Source organism: Desmodus rotundus, chromosome 3 (assembly GCF_022682495.2).
Source record: "Desmodus rotundus isolate HL8 chromosome 3, HLdesRot8A.1, whole genome shotgun sequence".
Classification (NCBI taxonomy): domain Eukaryota; kingdom Metazoa; phylum Chordata; class Mammalia; order Chiroptera; family Phyllostomidae; genus Desmodus; species Desmodus rotundus.
In genome coordinates this window covers 20,263,003-20,281,769 of record NC_071389.1, presented here as the reverse complement: position 1 = coordinate 20,281,769, position 18,767 = coordinate 20,263,003, and the positions used below count along the sequence as shown (strand labels likewise).

The following is an 18,767-nucleotide window of genomic DNA, read 5'->3' as shown; positions in this document are numbered from 1 at the left end:
AGTTTAGTCCGCACTCATCTGGGGGCAGCCATTTTCTTAAAGGCTGGTAGGCTAACACCTCTTCCAAGTTCTCAGATGGATAATCTAGGTCTAGGATACATTCTGGTCTAGTTACCAACTGGGGCAGGAAGAAAAGGCTTCTATCACTCAGACCTACAAGTGTCTAACTCAGGTATTACTTATTCCTAGGTCCTCCAATTTGTTTCCTTAGTACTTACAACCATTTATGCAGCAAGCCCAGAAAATGGGGTATGGACTTTTTAAAGATATTCTAAAAGCGCCAAGGCCTAGAACGGAAGTCTTAAGGGATGAAGTACGCCTGACATGTCCCGGGGCTTTAAGGGTGCATGCCAAGGGGCGGGGTCTAAATCGGAATTTGCAAATCAGGGCCGAAATCCAACTGATGAAGGGCGGAAGTAGAGTGTCTATAGCTGCAATCATGGCGCAGGAAGAGGAAGATGTTAGAGACTACAATTTGACTGAGGAGCAGAAGGCGATCAAGGCCAAGTATCCTCCGGTTAATCGGAAGTACGAGTGTGAGTACGTGGCTCACTTCTTTCATCTCCTCTCCTTGTTCGGAGCTTCCGGTCTTGTTTACAGTTTTCCCCAAAAGGTGCTTCAGACACGATTCCATTTCGCCCGGTGTTGTGGTCTCATTTGTACTTGTTCGGGGAATGCTGAAAGACAGGGCCGCCCGGTCTGTGCGAGTTTGGGAAAGTGGGCTCCCGCTTTTACAATCTCTTGATTTTTTTCTATCTATGCCTAATCACATTTATTTTGTGGGAGTTCTATTAGTGTGTTAATTCTGAAGATAACCTTATTTTCAAGCGTTTGAGTGATTGTCACTCCCTGGTATCTCCAGCAGTGGAATAGTGTGGCTAGGTTCTCCCTAATTCATGATTCTCTCACTTAGAAACAATTTTTAAAAATTACTTTTCGTAGGTCCTATATGTGATTCAAAATTCAAAAAACAAAACAAATATGTATTGAAAAGTTTTCAGGGCTTATCCCAAGCAACCTAGTCTTCCTCACTAGATTCAAGTTCATCCAGTATCCAGTTGAGGCACATTTATAATATTTTCACTATTTTGCTGTTAGACACAACGCACCTGGGAATATTCTTGTACATCCATTGTTTTGCACATGTGCAAGATTATCTGTAGGTTTCGGTTCTAAAAGATACATTGCTTTGTCAAACGCATGTGCATTTCTAACTTCAAAATTATTGCCACATTGTTCTCCATTGAGGTTGTGCCAGTTTGTCCACCCAGCATGGCATGAGTGTACCTCTTGCCTCAAAATTACAACATTCAGTTAAATGCAGTGAGTAAGAATGAGAGAAAAAGTAAAGAATAGTTTAACTTTATTCATTGTGCAGAGAAAACCTGTTGCCTAAAAATCCTGGTAATAATTTTTGATGTTATGCATCATGATTACATCTGTGGAGATGACTGTGCGTTTATGTAAATTACTTTCATCTATTTACCCGTAATTGTATCTTTGCTTTCCAGGAATAAGTCCTACTTGGTCATACTGGATTTTACTTGCCAACATTTTGTACAGAATCCTTGTAGTAATGAGTAAATTTGAAGACTTACGTGGCTTTATTAGATGATTCATGCCTGGGGCAGCATCCCACCTAGCAAATAGAAGGAAGCTCTGAAAAGTTGTATAAAAAAGAAGGTTTTTATAGGCAGAAACTGGTTTGACAAGAAAGTTACTAGCAAAAGGCAACAAGTGATTGTTTCAGGCAAGGGCATCTTTCTTTGGGGGAAAGGCGGCAGGGTCTTGCCAGGCAGATTACCTCACCAGATCGAACAGGAAATTACAGACTGATTGGTTTAAGGTCACATTCCTGGGTAGGGCTGAAATTAGTCTTGGTTTGGTGTCCTGAAGCCAAGGGACTTCACCCTGGGCCTGTTTTCTGTTTCTTTCTTTTTTTTTTTAAATATGCTGAGGCCTGTTTTTCCTCTATGACTCAGTTTAGTTGTTGTCCCATTCATTCAGCAATATTTTTGAGAACCAGTGGTGTATAAGGTGCTTAGCCAGAAATTGGGAATGAAAGAATGAGCAAGCAAGTATAGAGTACCCTTAGTTTTCTGGTATTTAATGTGTTGTCTTGTTTCATTTGGAAATTCTTACCTGTACCCCTTAGTCTAGATTCCGTTATCTCTTATGTTCTCCTATCATACTGTTACCAGTATCGCAAGGAGAAGAATTTCCTGAGACCCCCATGGGAAGATGAGGCTCTGTGGTATGGTTTATTGATGGTGTAAAATTAAGGGATTGCCCTCCTTACTTCCCAATGACCCGTCTCCATCCATTTCTCCATGGACGAAGTCCAGTCTTGTCCTCAGCAAAGCCAAAACAAAAGCCAGTTTCCAGAGTTTCTGCTCCATATTCAAGAACAGTCCAGTCCAGCATCTGGCCAGCCTAGCCTGTGTTTCTAGCTGCAGCCCACTGCTGGGTTGCTGCCTGCATGTGGAGGCCGCACAGCCACATGGCTGCGAAGAGAGGACATGTGAATGCACGGGACAAACGTGGATTTCCAAAGGAGACAGAGCTTTGTCCCTTTGGAGCCTGCAGGTGGCTGCTAAGTGGTCTCAGTCCCCATCCAGGTAGCTTAGCTTGTTCCAGGCTGATCCAGTGGCAGAATCCATGTGGCTGCCAGCCATGAGGCTGCTAAGGTCACATGGCTATGGAGAGAGAACGCACTACTGGATGGGCAAGAGAGGGAGAGAGTTTTTTGTCCCCCTGGGGTTATAACCAGGAGCTTGGGTTTGGGATAGACCAGGGGCTTGCTCAAAGTGACCAATCAACTTCCCAAGTTTTCATGGGCTTGGGATGGGTTTATACCCCCTAATTAGACTGACAGGCCTCTGTGGTCCAGCACCTCCCCTTGCCCCACCCCAACAAATCCAGTATCAGAGGCAGGGGACTGGAGGATTGTTAATCCTCTTCTGTTTTAAAGGGAGAAAGGAATGGAGGGAGAAGAGGGAGCTCAGTAGACACCAAGAAGTGAAAAATTAAAAAAGTTTGGGTTAGAGTAAACTCAGGCCCAGAGTGTTTGCTAGCCGGCAGTTGCAAAGTTGGGATTCTATCCTCCCACAGAGACAGAATCCTTCCTGGTGATTACATTTCAAAGGAATGGCTCTGGAGTCCTTGAGAAAGACACTTCTGAGCTGTAAAAGATAAAATATTCACAACATAAGTCCTTTTTAGTCAATGCTCTAAGAAAGGGAGGTCAAGGGCTTGTGGTCAGGTGCTGGCCAGAACAAACAGTAAATTCTCCTGACTGTGTTGCAATTTCTCAGGCAGGCATTGTAATGGGGGTTATGGGTTAGGGTAAGGAATGTAATCCTAGGAAGGTGGGTGGCTTTAGGCTGCTAGAAGCAGTGCTCAAGTTTGGCCAGTCTCTTAGTGCAGGGGGGTTTGGATGGAGTTGTTAGGTGCTGAGAGTTCTGTAGTTTTCACTTAATGGTTTTGAGATTCATGTTAATATAGTATCAGTAGTTCACACTTTTTTATTGCTGAGAAGTATCACATTATATTCCTCAGGGTTTGGGGTTTTTTTTTTTAGATTTTATTTATTTTTAGAGAGAGGGGAAGGGAGGGAGAAAGAGAAGGAAAGAAACATTGAAATGTGCTAGATACATCAATTGGTTGCCTCTCATTTGCCTGTACTGGGGACCTGGCCCACAACCCAGGCATGTGCCCTAGACTGGGAATCAAACCAGCGACCTTTCGTTTCACAGGCTGGGACTCAACCCACTGAGCCACACCAGCCAGGGTATCCTGTTCTCTTGACATTGGGTTTTAATCCGGGGGAATAAAATTGCTGTGAATATTCTTATATGTCTTTTTGTGGATACATGCTTTTATTTTTCTAGGGTTAATACTAGTCATTTTCTTTTAACTAGTTTGTCATCTCTGCTGGTCATGAGCCCCTTAGTGCCTGAAATGTTTGAAGTCCTCAATAATATATCTGAGTAAATTAGCGATGAGTTTGAACCTTCAGTGCCACCAGATGATGATGTGTTACTGTGGAAAGTGCATTCAATCAGGAGTCAGAAAAATCTCAGTTCCAGTCCTAACTCTACCTCTAATCCGCAGTGTAGTCCTGAACAAGTCACACAGTCTCTGGGTTTCAAGCTGCTTCTTATAAGTGAAAGAATTATATTAAATGGTCTCTAAGACTTTCTTTCATCCTGAATATTCTGTGATTCTGAGTGGGAAGAACTGATGAAAGCTATAATACAAACGAAGAGTAGACTGAAATGTTGAAAACAGATCCACTGGGAGCTTGCTATAGTAGCAGTTGTTACTTACTGGTATTCCTGGGAGACTATCAGGAAAAAGCTCATAGTACATATTGCAGAGTTTACTTTCTGAAACTATTCTGTCAACCAACTGTGTCATCGAGGAGTTCTTCAAATGCTAGAAGTAAACAGATAAAAAACCTGGCTCTTGTTTTAAAAAACCCAGAAACTGTTTTATCTAGGATTTGGCTAGCTGTGCCTGAAAAGGTAAAGCAGGGAAATCTGGAATTTCATATCTTTAATGATGATATAGTTCCTAGAATTTTGATCATTCATACAGTAGATACTTGTTTTGTGAGGAAAAGTAACGTCAGGAAATGACATTTTTTTTAATTGAGAAACTATGATATATTAGACACTTTTTAGGTCACCTAGAAGACCAGCGCCCCACTGCCTTCCAGAAGTTGTCATTCTTTTAAATGTAAATTTTGGGATTAAAAAGTAACCTTTTAACATTAATATGCTAATATTATATCACTATTAGTTGTTTAGCCATTTAATTCATATGAACAGAATAACAACTGTAAATGCCTAGAAGAAATTTTAAAAATTAAAAATAACCCTTAATAAAGCAGTTACCTTTTGTGTAAATGGATAGCAGAAGGTGAGATCTGCCCACATTTTCTCTCTCCAAGGTTGGTGTCAATAATGAACGAGAGTTCTTTTCTTGTGATTGGCAAGACCAGTTCAGTTACTCATAGTGCTTTCTATTCTCTCCCTCAGATCTGGATCATACAGCGGATGTCCAGTGAGTATAGCTGGAATTGATGCCTTCGAAACCATGTGCTTAAATAAGAAGGCTGATGTTTTAATCTTGATGTCCCCAGTTTTAATTGTTCTCTTATTCATGTTCCTCTAGAATATGAAAATGATGGCTTAAAAGCACCCAGTTTCAGTGCCATTAAATTGCTTGAAAGCCTTTGGTTTTGCATTTATCATACTGATTTTATTTTGACTTTGCAGTCAGGTTTCCTCTCTTGCAGTGGGTTATATTACACAGGGCGTGCGTGTATTTCTTCAGGTTACACGCATGGGGAGATACTCTGGAGGAAGCATTCGAGCAATGTGCAATGGCCATGTTTGGTTACATGACAGATACGGGGACTGTGGAGCCCCTTCAAACAGCCGAGGTGGAAACACAAGGTAAACATAAATGCAGAATATTTTCACACTAAGAACAACAAAATTGATTATGAGCCTGTTCTTCCTCTTGCAACTTGCCTAAGAAATTCATTGCCCTTTTAAATTGAAACAAGTTTTTAGAGATGAGAATTATTAACATCATATTATTGTGGTTCTTTTTGATCCTGTGTAGGAGATGACTTGCAGTCTCTTCTGTTTCACTTTTTGGATGAGTGGCTTTATAAGTTCAGTGCTGATGAATTCTTCATACCCCGGGTAAGCAAGGATTTTTCTTTTTCTTTTTTTTTTTTTTTTTTTTACTGAGCATATGGGTTCTTAGTTCATATTTTAAAATAGCACAAGTGATTTAAAGTAGAACATGTGGCATAAAACCAGGCCATACAGATATGTAACAATGATACTGATTTGCAGAGATTATGATGACCATAGGCTCTCTTGGTTAACCTGAGTTTGCCCGTGTATATGCCGTTTGGATTTTGATCTCTTAGTGTATATTTGTCACCAATCAGGGTTGTGTGATAGGAAGGCACTTACTGTCTTTATCGACACTTTATTTCTCCCAAGTTTGAGCTATATTTTTGTCCATTTATATGTTCCTTTTGTCTCATTTGAAATTTAGCAGCTCTGCCATGTTGGCCTAAGTCAAAAAATTGGTCCTTTTAGTTTTCCTTAATGTGAAAAAGAAGAAGCCAGAAGGAGATTGCTTGTTGCCATCAACCTGTAGAAGGCATCATTGTTCTCAAGCACACGTGGCTCCTCCTTGCTTCCCTAATTCCTCACTCTCTCCCTTACCAGTTCCCTCCATGTACCCTTCCAGCTGGGTCATTCACCTTACAGAGTTCAAATGCCTGCAGTATTACATAAAAATAGGCTAAGACTTCCGTCCATTACACCTCAATAAAGTTGAAAAAAATAGGCTGAGAGTGTTTGAAATCTTATGTCATCCTCTGTTTTATAGAAAAATTCTTTTGACTTGTTTTTAGATTGTACATTTTCAAGAATACCTCCCTTGTTATGTAAGAATAAAACATTATTTCCTTGAAGTATATTTAATTTATTGTTTTATTTTAGTTAACATTTTAATTTCCTTTGCATAATAGAATTTGTATGCTGTTACCTAGGAAAGGTGATAACCTAGACATGTGTTTAGTAGATGGTTTGTAATGAACATTTCTTTTTAATTTAAATTTTTTTCCTCTTTAGGAAGTAAAAGTACTTAGTATTGATCAAAGAAATTTCAAATTACGGTCAATTGGGTGAGTTTTGAAAATCTTTTAACTAGCAAGGCATGAAAGATGTTAAGTTTTGTTGGTCACTGAACTTAGCAGGCAGAAAGCCAGAAGACCAATTGCATCTCAGTAGGTAGGGTTTTTCACTGCTTAAGTAGGTTAAGGTTTGTTAGACACCTAGGAAGAAGAGCTCACTCACCTCAGCTTTGGAGGACCAGAAACTTGTCAGAACAGACCTGATTTGAACTGTTAAAGCTGATTGCCAATTTTTGATTTTTAGTACAAGAAAAACGTATAATCGCTAGTTGGCATAGATATATGCATAAAGCCTGGCTTGGCAATGGGAAACACTGATTTGTCATTTTTCATAGATCCTCACACTTGGACTCCATTCAAACCAGTTTCTTCTATTAAATTACTCTTTTCTTCCAGAGTTTGTGAACACTTGATTAGGTCACTTCGATTGCGCTTGGTGTTTCCCAAGTGTCATTACTCACTAGATATCTTTTACGTTATTTTTATATAAAGCCTATCTTTTCCATTTTATGTTGAATTTTATTTTGTTTCTTTTTGTAAAATGAGGTATTTTATTAGTGCCACTTTTTTTAGGGGGGGGGGGGTGAAGAAGTAGGCTTGTCCAGGCTACTTAGCTAATAAATGGTTGAACAAAGTTTTTAATTTTTCCTCTTTCTACTACTACTACTGCTGCTTCTACTACTGTGATCTTCAGCCACGTTAGTGTTGAAGCGAGAGAGGATACTTAGTTCTAGCCAAGTTCTAAGAGAGTGAGTACCTTTGTAGGGCCTTCCGTACACAGACATGGACATTTTTTAAAAAGGTATGAAGTTCAAACCAAGTTCAGACCATAGTATAGAATCTGTTATTTTGCCTTATTTTGCTTTCTCTGGTGGGACATGGTATTTTATTAGTTTTGTGTCCTTGAGTACAGTGAACATTTTGGACATGCTACCCTATTATGAAATAATATTCATTAAAGAGTGTTTATTGAGACTGTCTATGCATACTATACTAGGGCACGTTTTTTAAAAGATTATCAACTTTGTTTAAATGGCTGTTGCACGTAAGTCCCTCGTAGCTGTATCTGCTGGCAATTAAAATGAAATTTATAGCTTCCTACCCCTTCCATCTCTCGGCTTTCTGGTATCTTAACTACATTTGTAAGGCTTATTTTAAAATAGGTAAATAGAGGGAGGTTTTGGAGGGAGGTGAAGGGTATGGGGGGATAAGTGGTGATGGATAGAGAACTGACTTGGAGTGGGGAACACACAATACATTGTACAGATGATGTGTTGTAGAACTGTGCACCTAAAGACCTGTATAATTTTGTTAACCTGTGTCACCCCAATAAACTTAATAAAAAGGAAAAAATCAAGTAAAATATGTGAAGATAGAACAAATAATAAGTCTTGGACATCTTAATTATGCTTTAATTTTCCTTCTCAAGGTGGGGAGAAGAATTCTCATTGTCCAAGCACCCTCAGGTATGTTTTTACTCCAGCCACTAAAAACACTTTATACTTCCTTACCATAAAGTTTGGTGTATGTGACAGTAAACTTCAATGACTGCTAATAAATTGGTATAAAGTGGTAAGTTTTTCTCAACTGTCTGGCCTCTCGGGACACATTTAGTTAAAACACTGTGATTTCACTTACCTAGTTTGGCGGATTAAAAGTCAGCAATTGATTTTGAGGGTCACGTTTGTTACCAGTTATTGTGGGACTTAAAAGTAAGTCCCTTGCCTTTTAGAGCTTTGATTTCTCCCTCTGTGTTGAAGGTTTTGGACTAGATGTTCTCTAAAGGACCTTCTACCTCCTGGGCCTCTCTGCATTTGCCAACTTTTATGGCTTCACTCTATGTTAGTCAAATCTGTTGGACTCAGGGATAGGCAGAATTTTCCTGTAATGGGACAGATGATGCTTTAAGCTTTCGGGGGTAGAGCGATGGAAGAGCCACCCCTCGCCTCTTCTGTTGTTACATGGCAGCAGCATAGCCAGTATATGAATGAATAAATGCGACTGTGTTCCAATAAAACTTTATGGGCCTTGATGAAACTTGGATTTCATACCTTAGTTTGTGGGGCTGTACTAAAACAGGTGGCAGACTGGATTTGGCTGTGATTTGTAGTCTCCTGACCCCTGTGTTCAGGTCAAGATCTAAATTACTGGAAGTGTCTGGGAAATGCTGCTATCATTTCTTCAACCACGATATGATGAAATGAAGCCTGGTGCAGTATCTTCAAGAGAGAGAGAAGCATAGAATGAAGAGAAACCAGTAGTGGGGAGCATATGAGTTGAAAGCATTTTTATAATACAGATGACACATGGGAGTTTTTTGAACATGGTATAATTGAGAAGTTTATTAGACATCCAAATGGATATGTCAGATAATAGGCATTTATGTATAGAATGACTTGTTCAGGAGAGAGGTGTGTCTAGACATACAGATTTTAGGAATCATCACTGAATAGATGATTATTTATAGTCATAGGACTAGGTAAGGTTACCAAGGAGGCAGGGTAGCTAAGAGAGAGGAGGAGAGAGGACCGAACCATGGGGCATTAAGTTTGGACCCAAAAAGGAAAAGAGGGAGAAGGAGAGCCTAGTGAGGGGAGCAAGAGAAGGGGCAGCCCTAGAAGCCAGATATCTAATGCTCTTGAGGTTGCTTAAAGGTTGAGTAAGGTAAAGACAGAGAATTGACCTTGGATTTACTAATCAGTGGAATGATGTAAATATTTGGGGTAGGTCAAAGAAGGACTTAGAGTTGGGAAAGTAGAGGCAATATATTGAGACAGTTCTTTTGAAGAGTTTGCAGAAAAGGGGAACATGTAATGGCTAGAGGGGTATGTGGCTAGTAAGGAAGTCTTGTGTTTGCCTTGTATTAGCTGGAAGGTTTTGTAGCACCATTGTATGCTAAGTGGAAATGATCTAGTATATGGGAAAAATTGATCATGCTGAAGAGGGAGAGTGATTTTAGAGCAAAGGCTTTAAGTTGTTAAGGGCTAAGGGTTGGGGGTCAGATAGAGTATTGAAGTGAAGTTGGCCTTCTCATAGGAGCAGGGACTGGCCTTTGCAACAGGAGGAAAGGCTGGGGGGAGTGCAGGTACAGTAGGGTGCCAGATTTGTTGGGGGGAAGATGAGTCACTTCTTAACTGATTGCTCTTGTTTTCTCTAGAAAGCACAGTTGAGAGAGAGAGTGAGAATGAAAGAGGGAGGCTGGAGGTAAAGATGTGAAATTTCAGTTGCCTCAGAGTGAGAAAGTGAAGTTCGTGGTAGATGTACAATTGGATTACTGGTCAGTGCTGAGTACCGTTAAGAGAATTGTGGAAGACTTTTAAGGTGATACCAGTCTGCATGGTGTGTGCTGCCACAGGCAGAAAGTTGAATTTGATTGAGGTGGTTGTTTCCCCCCTGGGGTTATGGCGGAGGGGAAAAGGCAGAGGCGGGTGCCTTTCAGATCCCTCTGAAATCCTCAGATTTCTTTGGTGCCACAGAGCTAGCACATGCCAGCCCTCTATTCTCGGTGCATTTTGTGGTGCACAGAATTCTTGTAAAAGGAACTAAGAGAACATCAAATACTGTGTTTCTAAACTTGAGCAGGGCATTGTCATGTATGAGAAACATGTGGAGAGAGAACTACCCTCCAAGGTAAAGTGAATATTGGCAGCTGAAGAGAGAATAGACTGAGTTCCTAGGCCCCAGGTTAGACTGCGAGGAGGAAGTGTTCGGAAGGAACCCTAAGCAGACAGTACGAAGTTTTGTGTTCTTTGATTCAGTGCATTTGATGAATGAAAAAGCTGATGCCCAGAGAGGTCAGACAGCTTCCATACCCAGGTGGAAACAAAGTGAGGATTAGAGTTCCATCTCCTAACTCCAGTTCCGTGCTGTCTCTGCTGTGCACCTGTTGTTTTTGTTAGAACAGTGTGTAAATACTATACCAGTTTAATAACTAATTGTTTCATTGAGTTTTTAGTTTCTCAGAATAATAAAAATGTTTACTTCCTGCCAATTAATTGTTCTAGAGTTAATGATTCTGATTTCCATGTCCTTTTTTTCCTATTTGTCTTTTTCTCTAACCCCAACTTTAGGGAACTGAAGTCAAGGCAATAACGTATTCAGCAATGCAGGTCTATAATGAAGAGAAGCCAGAAGTTTTTGTGATCATTGACATTTAAGATACAAAAACAAACAAACAAAGCCTCCTATGAAGAACCGTGTTTTTCTCTTCCTTTTGAGAAGATACCATGATATAAACTCCACAGTATCTGACGATACATGATGATATGCAGAAATTTTTTACTTGAAAGTGTAACTTTCACAAATGGAAAATCAAGGCATAGCCTTGGTTTATGTTATTCAAATATTCAAATGCTAAAGAATTCTTCAGGTGGCAAGTATGGTTCCTCATTCACTCCCTGCTACAGCCGCAGGTGCCCACACACTTCCAGTGGAAGGCCAGCACTCCCGCCTGGTCCCAAAGTGGATCGTATCGACACTTCCTTGTTTTCCCATAAGAAACACTTAACACTCTTACAAATGGGCCCTTCTTACATAAAATAACATGTAATTTTATATTTGAGCCAGTATACTTATACAGTTAGAGAAGAACACCAATGTGTGAGATAAACATCAGTTGGTTGCCTCTTGCACGGCCCCAACCAGGGACCTGGCCCACAACCCAGGCATGTGCCCTGACTGGGAACTTAACTGGCAACCTTTGGGTTTGCAGGCCAGCACTCAACCCACTGAGCTGTAGCAGCCGGGGTGGAATTTTTTTTTAAATTTCTTTGTTTTTTAAAACTACCTAAGCTCTTTATTTCTAAAGAGATAGGAATCCAAGAAAACAACTTTAAAATGATCTGAACTTTTCAAAGTTGATGACTAAAAACAATGAAACTGCTTTGGTTTGATTTGCAAAATTATGCTCTTCATTAATTGAGGTATTCTCTCTTGTGATACAAGAGTTTGCAAAGCTGCTGTTCATTCACACAAACACAAGAGATTGCCACTGGTGGTGCTAAATATTATAGTAGGCTGAACTTGACCTAAAAGAAGAGATGGTGAGCTTTTTAAGTGTTCTCTCTGAGCACTGCATTATTTTCCCTGGGTATTTAACAGAGTGGGGCTAATGAAGGCTAGGCAAAGAGCCTGTAGCTCTTCACATTAATACGTAGCAGGATCGATGGGGTAGTGCTTCTTAACCTCCTTTTATCTTAGCCACATTTTGCAAGTCTGGATTGTGGCTCTCCAAGCAAAAAATGTCTGGAATCTCTTCTTTTGTTAGGATGAATTTCCGGACTGAGGTGGGGCTCTTTTTTTCATGGACCCCTTTGCACATCATGGGCTACTTGGGGGTTTGATTGCAGAAATAAACAAGGGGATACTGTGAGAGCAGTGGGAGAGCCACAACTAGAGCCATCCCTCTAGGGATGTATTAAGCCAGGTAGTGTATAAATCTGACTAGAAAAAGCACAGCCATTTCTCTTACCACCAATGCTATATAATGGGGTTCAGTAAACCAAGTCAGATGTTATGCAATACAAATTGTTTCTTTTTATTTGTAATATATAATTTATCACAATTTTAAACATTAGTTTGTTAGTTTTAAAATACGCCAAAATGGTCCTGGCTGGTGTGGTTCTGTTGGAGCGATGCCCCGTACACGGAAAGGTTGCAGGTTTGTTTCCTGGCCAGGACACACACCAGGTTGGTGTGCATGTAGAAGCCGGCCAATCCATGTTCTCTCTTCCTACCCCCCTTCCTCTCTACAAGCAATAAGAAATTCTCTCAGGTGAGGATTAAATAAGTAAATATGCCAAAATGAAGATACTGCATGGAAGAAAAATAAGTATGTTACCCTTAATATGTGAAGTTGGTTTTGTTTTTGCCCATCACATACACTTTTTAATATTTATTAAAGTATAGTTCGCATACAACTTTCCCCAGCTTTCCTAGGTTAAGAATCTTTCTTTTTTTAATGTGAACTAGGCACAAATTACGGGGTTTTTTTAAATATTTACTTACTTTTAGAGAGAAAGGGAGGGAGAGAAACATCAGTGTGTGGTTGCCTTTCATGTGGCCCCCACTGGGGACCTGGGCTGCAACCCAGGCATGTGCCCTGACTGGGAATCAAACCAATGACCCTTTGGTTCTCAGCCCATGCTCAATCCACTGAGCTACACCAGCCAGGGCTTTAAGAATTTTTTTTTAATTTTTTATTTATTTTTTAGAATGGAAGAGAGGGAGAGAAACATAATGTGCAAGAGTTACATGGACTGGTTGCCTCCCACGCTCCCAATAGGGGACCTGGCCTGTAACCCAGGCGTCTGCTCGGACCGGGAATTGAACCACAACCTTTTGGTTCACAGGCCAGCACTGAGCCCACTGAACCACACCAGTCAGGGCAGAGCTGTGGAATTTAAACACTACTGGGCTGACATTTTTATCTCGGGGTTGTAGTGGTTAATAGCACAAACTGGATCCAGACCACTGGGATTCTAGTCCTTGGTTCCCCCCTTCTCCAATGTGGGCATGTTGCATAACCTCCCTGTGTGCCCGATTTCCTCATTTTAAGTGGTGATGTTAGTATTTGTAGGGTCGTTGAGAGGACTAAATAAATATATACACAAAGTTCTTAGGACAGTACCTGACACAGTAAATGCTCAGTAAATGAGGGCCAGTAGTAGTAGTGCATATTGCAGCAAACAAATGCTAACACTGCTCCCCCCCTCCCACCCCTTTTCTCCTTAATTTTAAAAAGCCCACAGTCCTTGGTTAGGGGGTGTGGCCATCCTAGAGACAACCCGGGGGGTAGTCTGCCATTCTGCTAGAGTCTCCGTTTATCAGTAAGGGCAAACAAAGCCACTGGTCTCTGCTTCTCCCTCCTGCTCCTCCACTTCTAGTCCTTCCTGCATTAATCAAGTTTTCTTTCTAACATACCAAGTTGAGCATCTATTTTCAAAAACTGCTTATCCCATTATGCCAAACCAATTGCCCTTCCATGTATGGTCCCTAACTGATTCCCTTGTAATGCACAGTATTAAACATTCAAAGGCTGTATCACATTGAGAAGAAAAATGAACAAGTTATTGGGCAACTTTGGTTCTGCCTTTCTCATTGTCCCAATGGCCAGAGCAGCCTACCCAAACGCACCAGCAAAGGTCACACCATATAACCATTGATGTTTTTGCCCAGATTATTTTTATAACAACTGTATTGAGGTATAATTCACATAACGATACAATTACGCCCATTTAAATACAACTCCGTGGTTTTTACCATATTCACACTTACACAACCATCACCACAATCAATTTTCAAACATTTTTCCTCCTAAAAAGAAACCCACTGTTACGCAGTCATCTCCCATACCTCGAAGCCCTGGGCAACCACCAGTCTACTGTCTGTCCTGTTACCCAGGTTCTTTCCAGCAGACCATGTCTTTTTTCAATATAACTGGAAACTCACCCCTTGGAAGCTGTTTGGACTTAACCCCACTTGCTTGATCCCTGCTATACTGGGTCCTCTGTTCCAGTGAAGTACTTAGCATTTTAAATGTATGGATACATTGCTGCATAAGTTTCTTAGGTAGTAGTCCAACTCCCTTTTTAAGTAGCAAGCACTTTAAAAAGCAAAGGAACTGGCTTCTGGTTATCTTAAGTACCTTCTTTGAACCTTCCATCTTGTAGTGGTCTGTTTTCAGGGCCCCTGATGATGTGCTCCTTGGGAAGAGGTCTCTAATGTCACTTTGTGTTTGTTAATTTTTTTGAATTACTTTATTCTTGTTCAATTACAGTTGTCTGAATTTTCTCCCCACCATCTAATGTCATGTTTTCATATCTACATTCCAGGTTCCTTGTTTTGTTAGCACCCAATCCTCCCACAGTCCCACACTGGAGTTTTCTTGAACTTCTCTTATACTTCCCTGCACTCAACTGTTTGCTAGTTTCCCTTAGTTATTAATCAACTCTCTTCCTTTCCTTGTGTCTACGAATTAGATGTCCTTTCCATTCTAAGAGGCATTAGCTCAAAATTGTCCTTAAAAATCTATCAGCAGAGCCAAGCGGCTGTGGTTCACTTGGTTGGGTATCCTGGCAGACTGAGAAGTTGCCAGTTGGATTCCGGGCACATGCTTGGGTTGCAGGTTCAGCTGCCAGTTGGGTGCAAGTGGAAGGCAGCCAATCCATGTTTCTCTCTCACATCAGTGTTTCTCTCCCACCCCTCCCTCCCCCTCTCTCTAAAATAAATTTTTTAAAATTTAAATATATCAGCATCCTGGATTAAGGACAATTTGTGTTTCTTACATTTGTTTTTATGCAAAAAACAAATGCAATATCCCTGCCCAAATTGTCTGAATTTGCTCTAGGGAACTGGGTAGTTGGAAGAACGTGCAAATGAAGATACTAAGAAACTTGTTGAATAAATAAACGGATGTGCTTCTGGCACTTGGTAGTTTCTACTTCCCATTATTATTAGCTGTATGGAAGTCTCCATCTGGAGTGTAAAGTTACTCCAGGACGTCATTTCATTTCTCTGCCTCTGCCTTTCATTTGCCGAAGTCATCATAAGTGCCTCATCTTAAGATATGTAGATGGATATATATAGATATATAGATAGAATATATACCTGAAAGATTGGAGCCAAAGCCTCTGCTTCCAATTTCCTTCTTGGGACTTCTCTGATCTTGGCCGAGTCTTTTCACCACTCTAACTCTTAGTTTCTTCACTCGCCAAAATAGTACCAACTTCACGTGGCTGTCAGGATAAAACTTGTTGGTCAGTATCTCTTAAAGAATTATGACTCCCTCAAAAAGAAAGGACGAGGAGGAGGAAAGGGAGAAAGGGGAAAAGGCAGGCACTCTAAACTTGAAAACTGAGTCAGAATCTGGCCAACGGACTGATCCCGAGTGGGGTTCGCTCTCCGCACCCGAGCGCCAGAGACGCTGATTGGCCGTTGGGGCCCCCCTTTCGGAGCCGCGAGGCCAGAGGCACGGTCCCTGCGGCCTGTGTAAAAAGAGGGGTAGGGGCTCAGGGATGCCTAGAGCCCTGAAATGCATTGTCCCGCAGATAATCTTGTAACCGAGAGGGGGTAAAAGAGACCAGCCCTCCCAGCAGCAGAAGGACGGTTTTAGGCATCAGTAGGGGTTGCACTGCGTGGGCTCGAATTCCCGCGAGGCACGGAGTCACGAGTGGCTTTGGGGTCATTTCTTAAGCCTTAGTTTCCTCCTGTTTTAAATGGGAAAGTGCGAGTGCCTACTTGGGTCCTGGGTCTAGTAGATCCCTGGCAAATGTAGGCTCTTTATAGGGCGCCCAATACGCCCTACAGAAAATTTGCACCCCCTGCCCCCACCACCCAGACTCCGGTATTAGGGGTGTCTGGCAGGTCTGGGGCCTCTCCGAGGGTCCAGCAGCCGGTGTAGTCCTCTGGTCACCTGTCTGAGAGCGAATAAACGTCGCTACGGGTTAGGGGGGGAAAAATGGCTTTCACTTTTAAACATGCCCCAAAACACTGGAGCATCCGGGCCAATGCTTATAGGAACCGTTTTCCACTGCTGTTCCTTGGGGATATTTTCCTCCAAAAGGAAAAAGCTTTAGATCAACTCACGCAACAAAAGGCACAATAATTTAATTTTAGCATTTAACCTTTTTGAATTATACAATAATGTGCCGCCTTCATTATCGGATACTGTGTGTGTTGGGGCGGGGTGAGGAGACTAGGCAAGGGGGTGTCTGTATATACACTACTACCGAAGTGATATACTTGTTTGAATTGCAAACAGAACCTTAAACATGGCCATGAAAATGGTACTCTACTCAGAGGATGGTATTTAAAAAAAAAAAAAAAAAAATAGCCCTGGCTGGTGAGGCTCAGTGGACTGAGTGCCAGCCCGCAAACCAAAGGGTCACCGGTTTGATTCCCAGTCAGGGCACGTGCCTGGGTTGCCTGCCAGGCTCCTGGTTGGGAGTGTGTGAGAGGCAACAAATGGATGATTTTTTCGCCCTCCCTTCCTGTCTAAAAATAAATAAAATCTTAAAAAATGTATTTAATTCAATTCATTGATGGAATTCTAATATGTAGCAATTAAGCATCATAATGCTTGGACAGTTATGGTTCCTTTTTCAAAAGCAAAAACATTAAAGCTCACAAAACTTCAGGATATAGTATTTGTCACATGTTCCTAATATAGTTTTTTTATTAGTCTGAAGTACTACGTGAATCTCCAGATAGTAGTACCCATAATCAAAATCCAAATACATCCCCAAGTAAAAATGGGCTATTTTAAGGCTACTCACTAGTTTAGTGTTTGTATTATTTGTCCCTAACAAAAACGTTAAGGGAACATACATAGTATCTTGTAATTTCACACAACTTTTATTTTCTTGAGCTGGGCATCTGCATTTTTAAATTTTTCCTTAATGACATGTTTGAGAACTGATGGACTGGAAGGGCAAACGGTCTGCGTGCCCATCTCTAGCATCCATCTATATGGGGAAGAAAGGGGGAGCCCTGGAACAGATGTTGTGCGTGTAAAAAATGCTAGTAAGATTTGTCTCAAATATTTATGCCAGGCTCAATCTGCCAGAGAGTCTAATTTGCCTAAGCATCTATGTATTTTTTTAATATTTTATTTATTTATTTTTAGACAGAGGAGAAGGGAGGGAGAAACATTAATGTGTGGGTGCCTCTTGGGCCTGCAACCCAGGCACGTGTCATGACTGGGAATCACACGGAGGACCCTCTGGTTTGAAGGCCGATACTCAATCCACCAAACTACACTAGCCAGGGCAGGCATCTGTATTTTTTAAAAACTTCACAAATGATTCTAATGTGCAGCCAAGGTTGAGAACTACAGTTAACACAGAAATGTTTTTCCATTCTTTTCCCTTATGAGCATGAATAAAAATGCTACTCTAGCCCTGACTGGTGTGGCTCATTGGATTGAGTGCTGGCCTGCAAATGAATGAGTTGCCAGTTTGACTCCCAGTCAGGGCACATGCCTGGGTTGCAGGCTGGGTCCCCAGTGGCAGGTGCACAAGAGGCAACTGATCGACCTTTCTCTCCCTCTCTTTCTCCCTTCCCGTCTCTCTAAAAATAAATAAAATCTTTTTTAAAAAGTTACTCTTTAATAAAGAGATTAAGTACTTATGAATAAATTCAACTAGGGGTTAAAAGATCTCCCCAGTGGGGAAAATCAAGAAACTATATAGCTGTGGCTCATCCGGCTCAGTTGGAGTGCTGACTCACGAACTGAGAAATTGTGGGTTTGATTCCCCATCAAGGCACATACCTAGGTTGTACAAGAGACAAGCGATGTTTGTTTGTCTTTTTCTCTCTCAACTTCCCTTCCTCTCTCTAAAAGCAATGAAAAAAATGTCCCTAGGTGAGGCTTAAAAAAACCCCTATATAATGGATTTCTATATCTAGAAATCTGAAAAAGCAAAGCAAAATGTAGTAAAATCTTAGATGTGCTTTCAAGCTATATTTAAGGTAATAATGGTTTCAAATGATCTAGTCAATCCCAGAGGTAAAGGAGTGACTGGCATTACCCTGGTTACTGGTTTCCTTTCTAAAGGTGATAAAATATCCAATGACTTTTGCTGGTGTGAAAAAGCAAAACAGGATGGGGAGAAGTGTTTATCATGCTATGTCAGTAAGTACATTTCAAAATATTTTGCCTTTAAAAGTTAAGAGTCCCTTGGTTTCTTTTGTGTGTGGTTTATTGCTTATTATTAACACATTTGACGTTTTGTTAGCATTTATACAAGTTCTGTAAGGAGAAGACTGACAAGTTAGAAAATGAAGTGTACAGATCCTCTGGGGATTCCATTTTTCTTGGTGTATTTGTGGCTCCATTAGTATGAATACATCGTTAAGAAACTCCTGTATCAAAATAAAATATTAATTATACTTCACAAGATAAACTGTCATTTCTGTGATAATCTGAATTTTATCATTAAAACTCTTGTAACTAAAGTCACATACTCTACATAACATTTATTCTGTATAGACTTGAATCACATACAATGATGTCAGCTTTAAAACAATTGAACCTTATTTG

At 40.8% G+C, this 18,767-nt stretch overlaps 1 protein-coding gene across 7 annotated transcripts; it reads left to right on the top strand.

Moving 5' to 3' along the window:
- Positions 1-31: 31 nt before the first annotated feature.
- ZBTB8OS (zinc finger and BTB domain containing 8 opposite strand) lies at positions 32-15,790 on the top strand. 7 transcript variants are annotated; one of them, XM_024554528.4, is made up of 8 exons: positions 32-172; positions 388-536; positions 5,043-5,067; positions 5,341-5,462; positions 5,635-5,717; positions 6,666-6,718; positions 8,157-8,193; positions 10,798-15,790. In XM_024554528.4, exons 2-8 carry the CDS (start codon positions 404-406, stop codon positions 10,882-10,884), a joined length of 540 nt encoding a protein of 179 aa, XP_024410296.1. In that variant the 5' UTR covers positions 32-172; positions 388-403; the 3' UTR covers positions 10,885-15,790. The 7 variants fall into 7 exon arrangements, with proteins under 7 accessions (XP_024410296.1, XP_045046730.1, XP_045046731.1 ...); XM_045190795.3 differs by lacking the exon at positions 388-536 and having other exon boundaries at positions 33-172; XM_045190794.3 differs by lacking the exon at positions 32-172 and having other exon boundaries at positions 183-540.
- Positions 15,791-18,767: the final 2,977 nt, after the last annotated feature.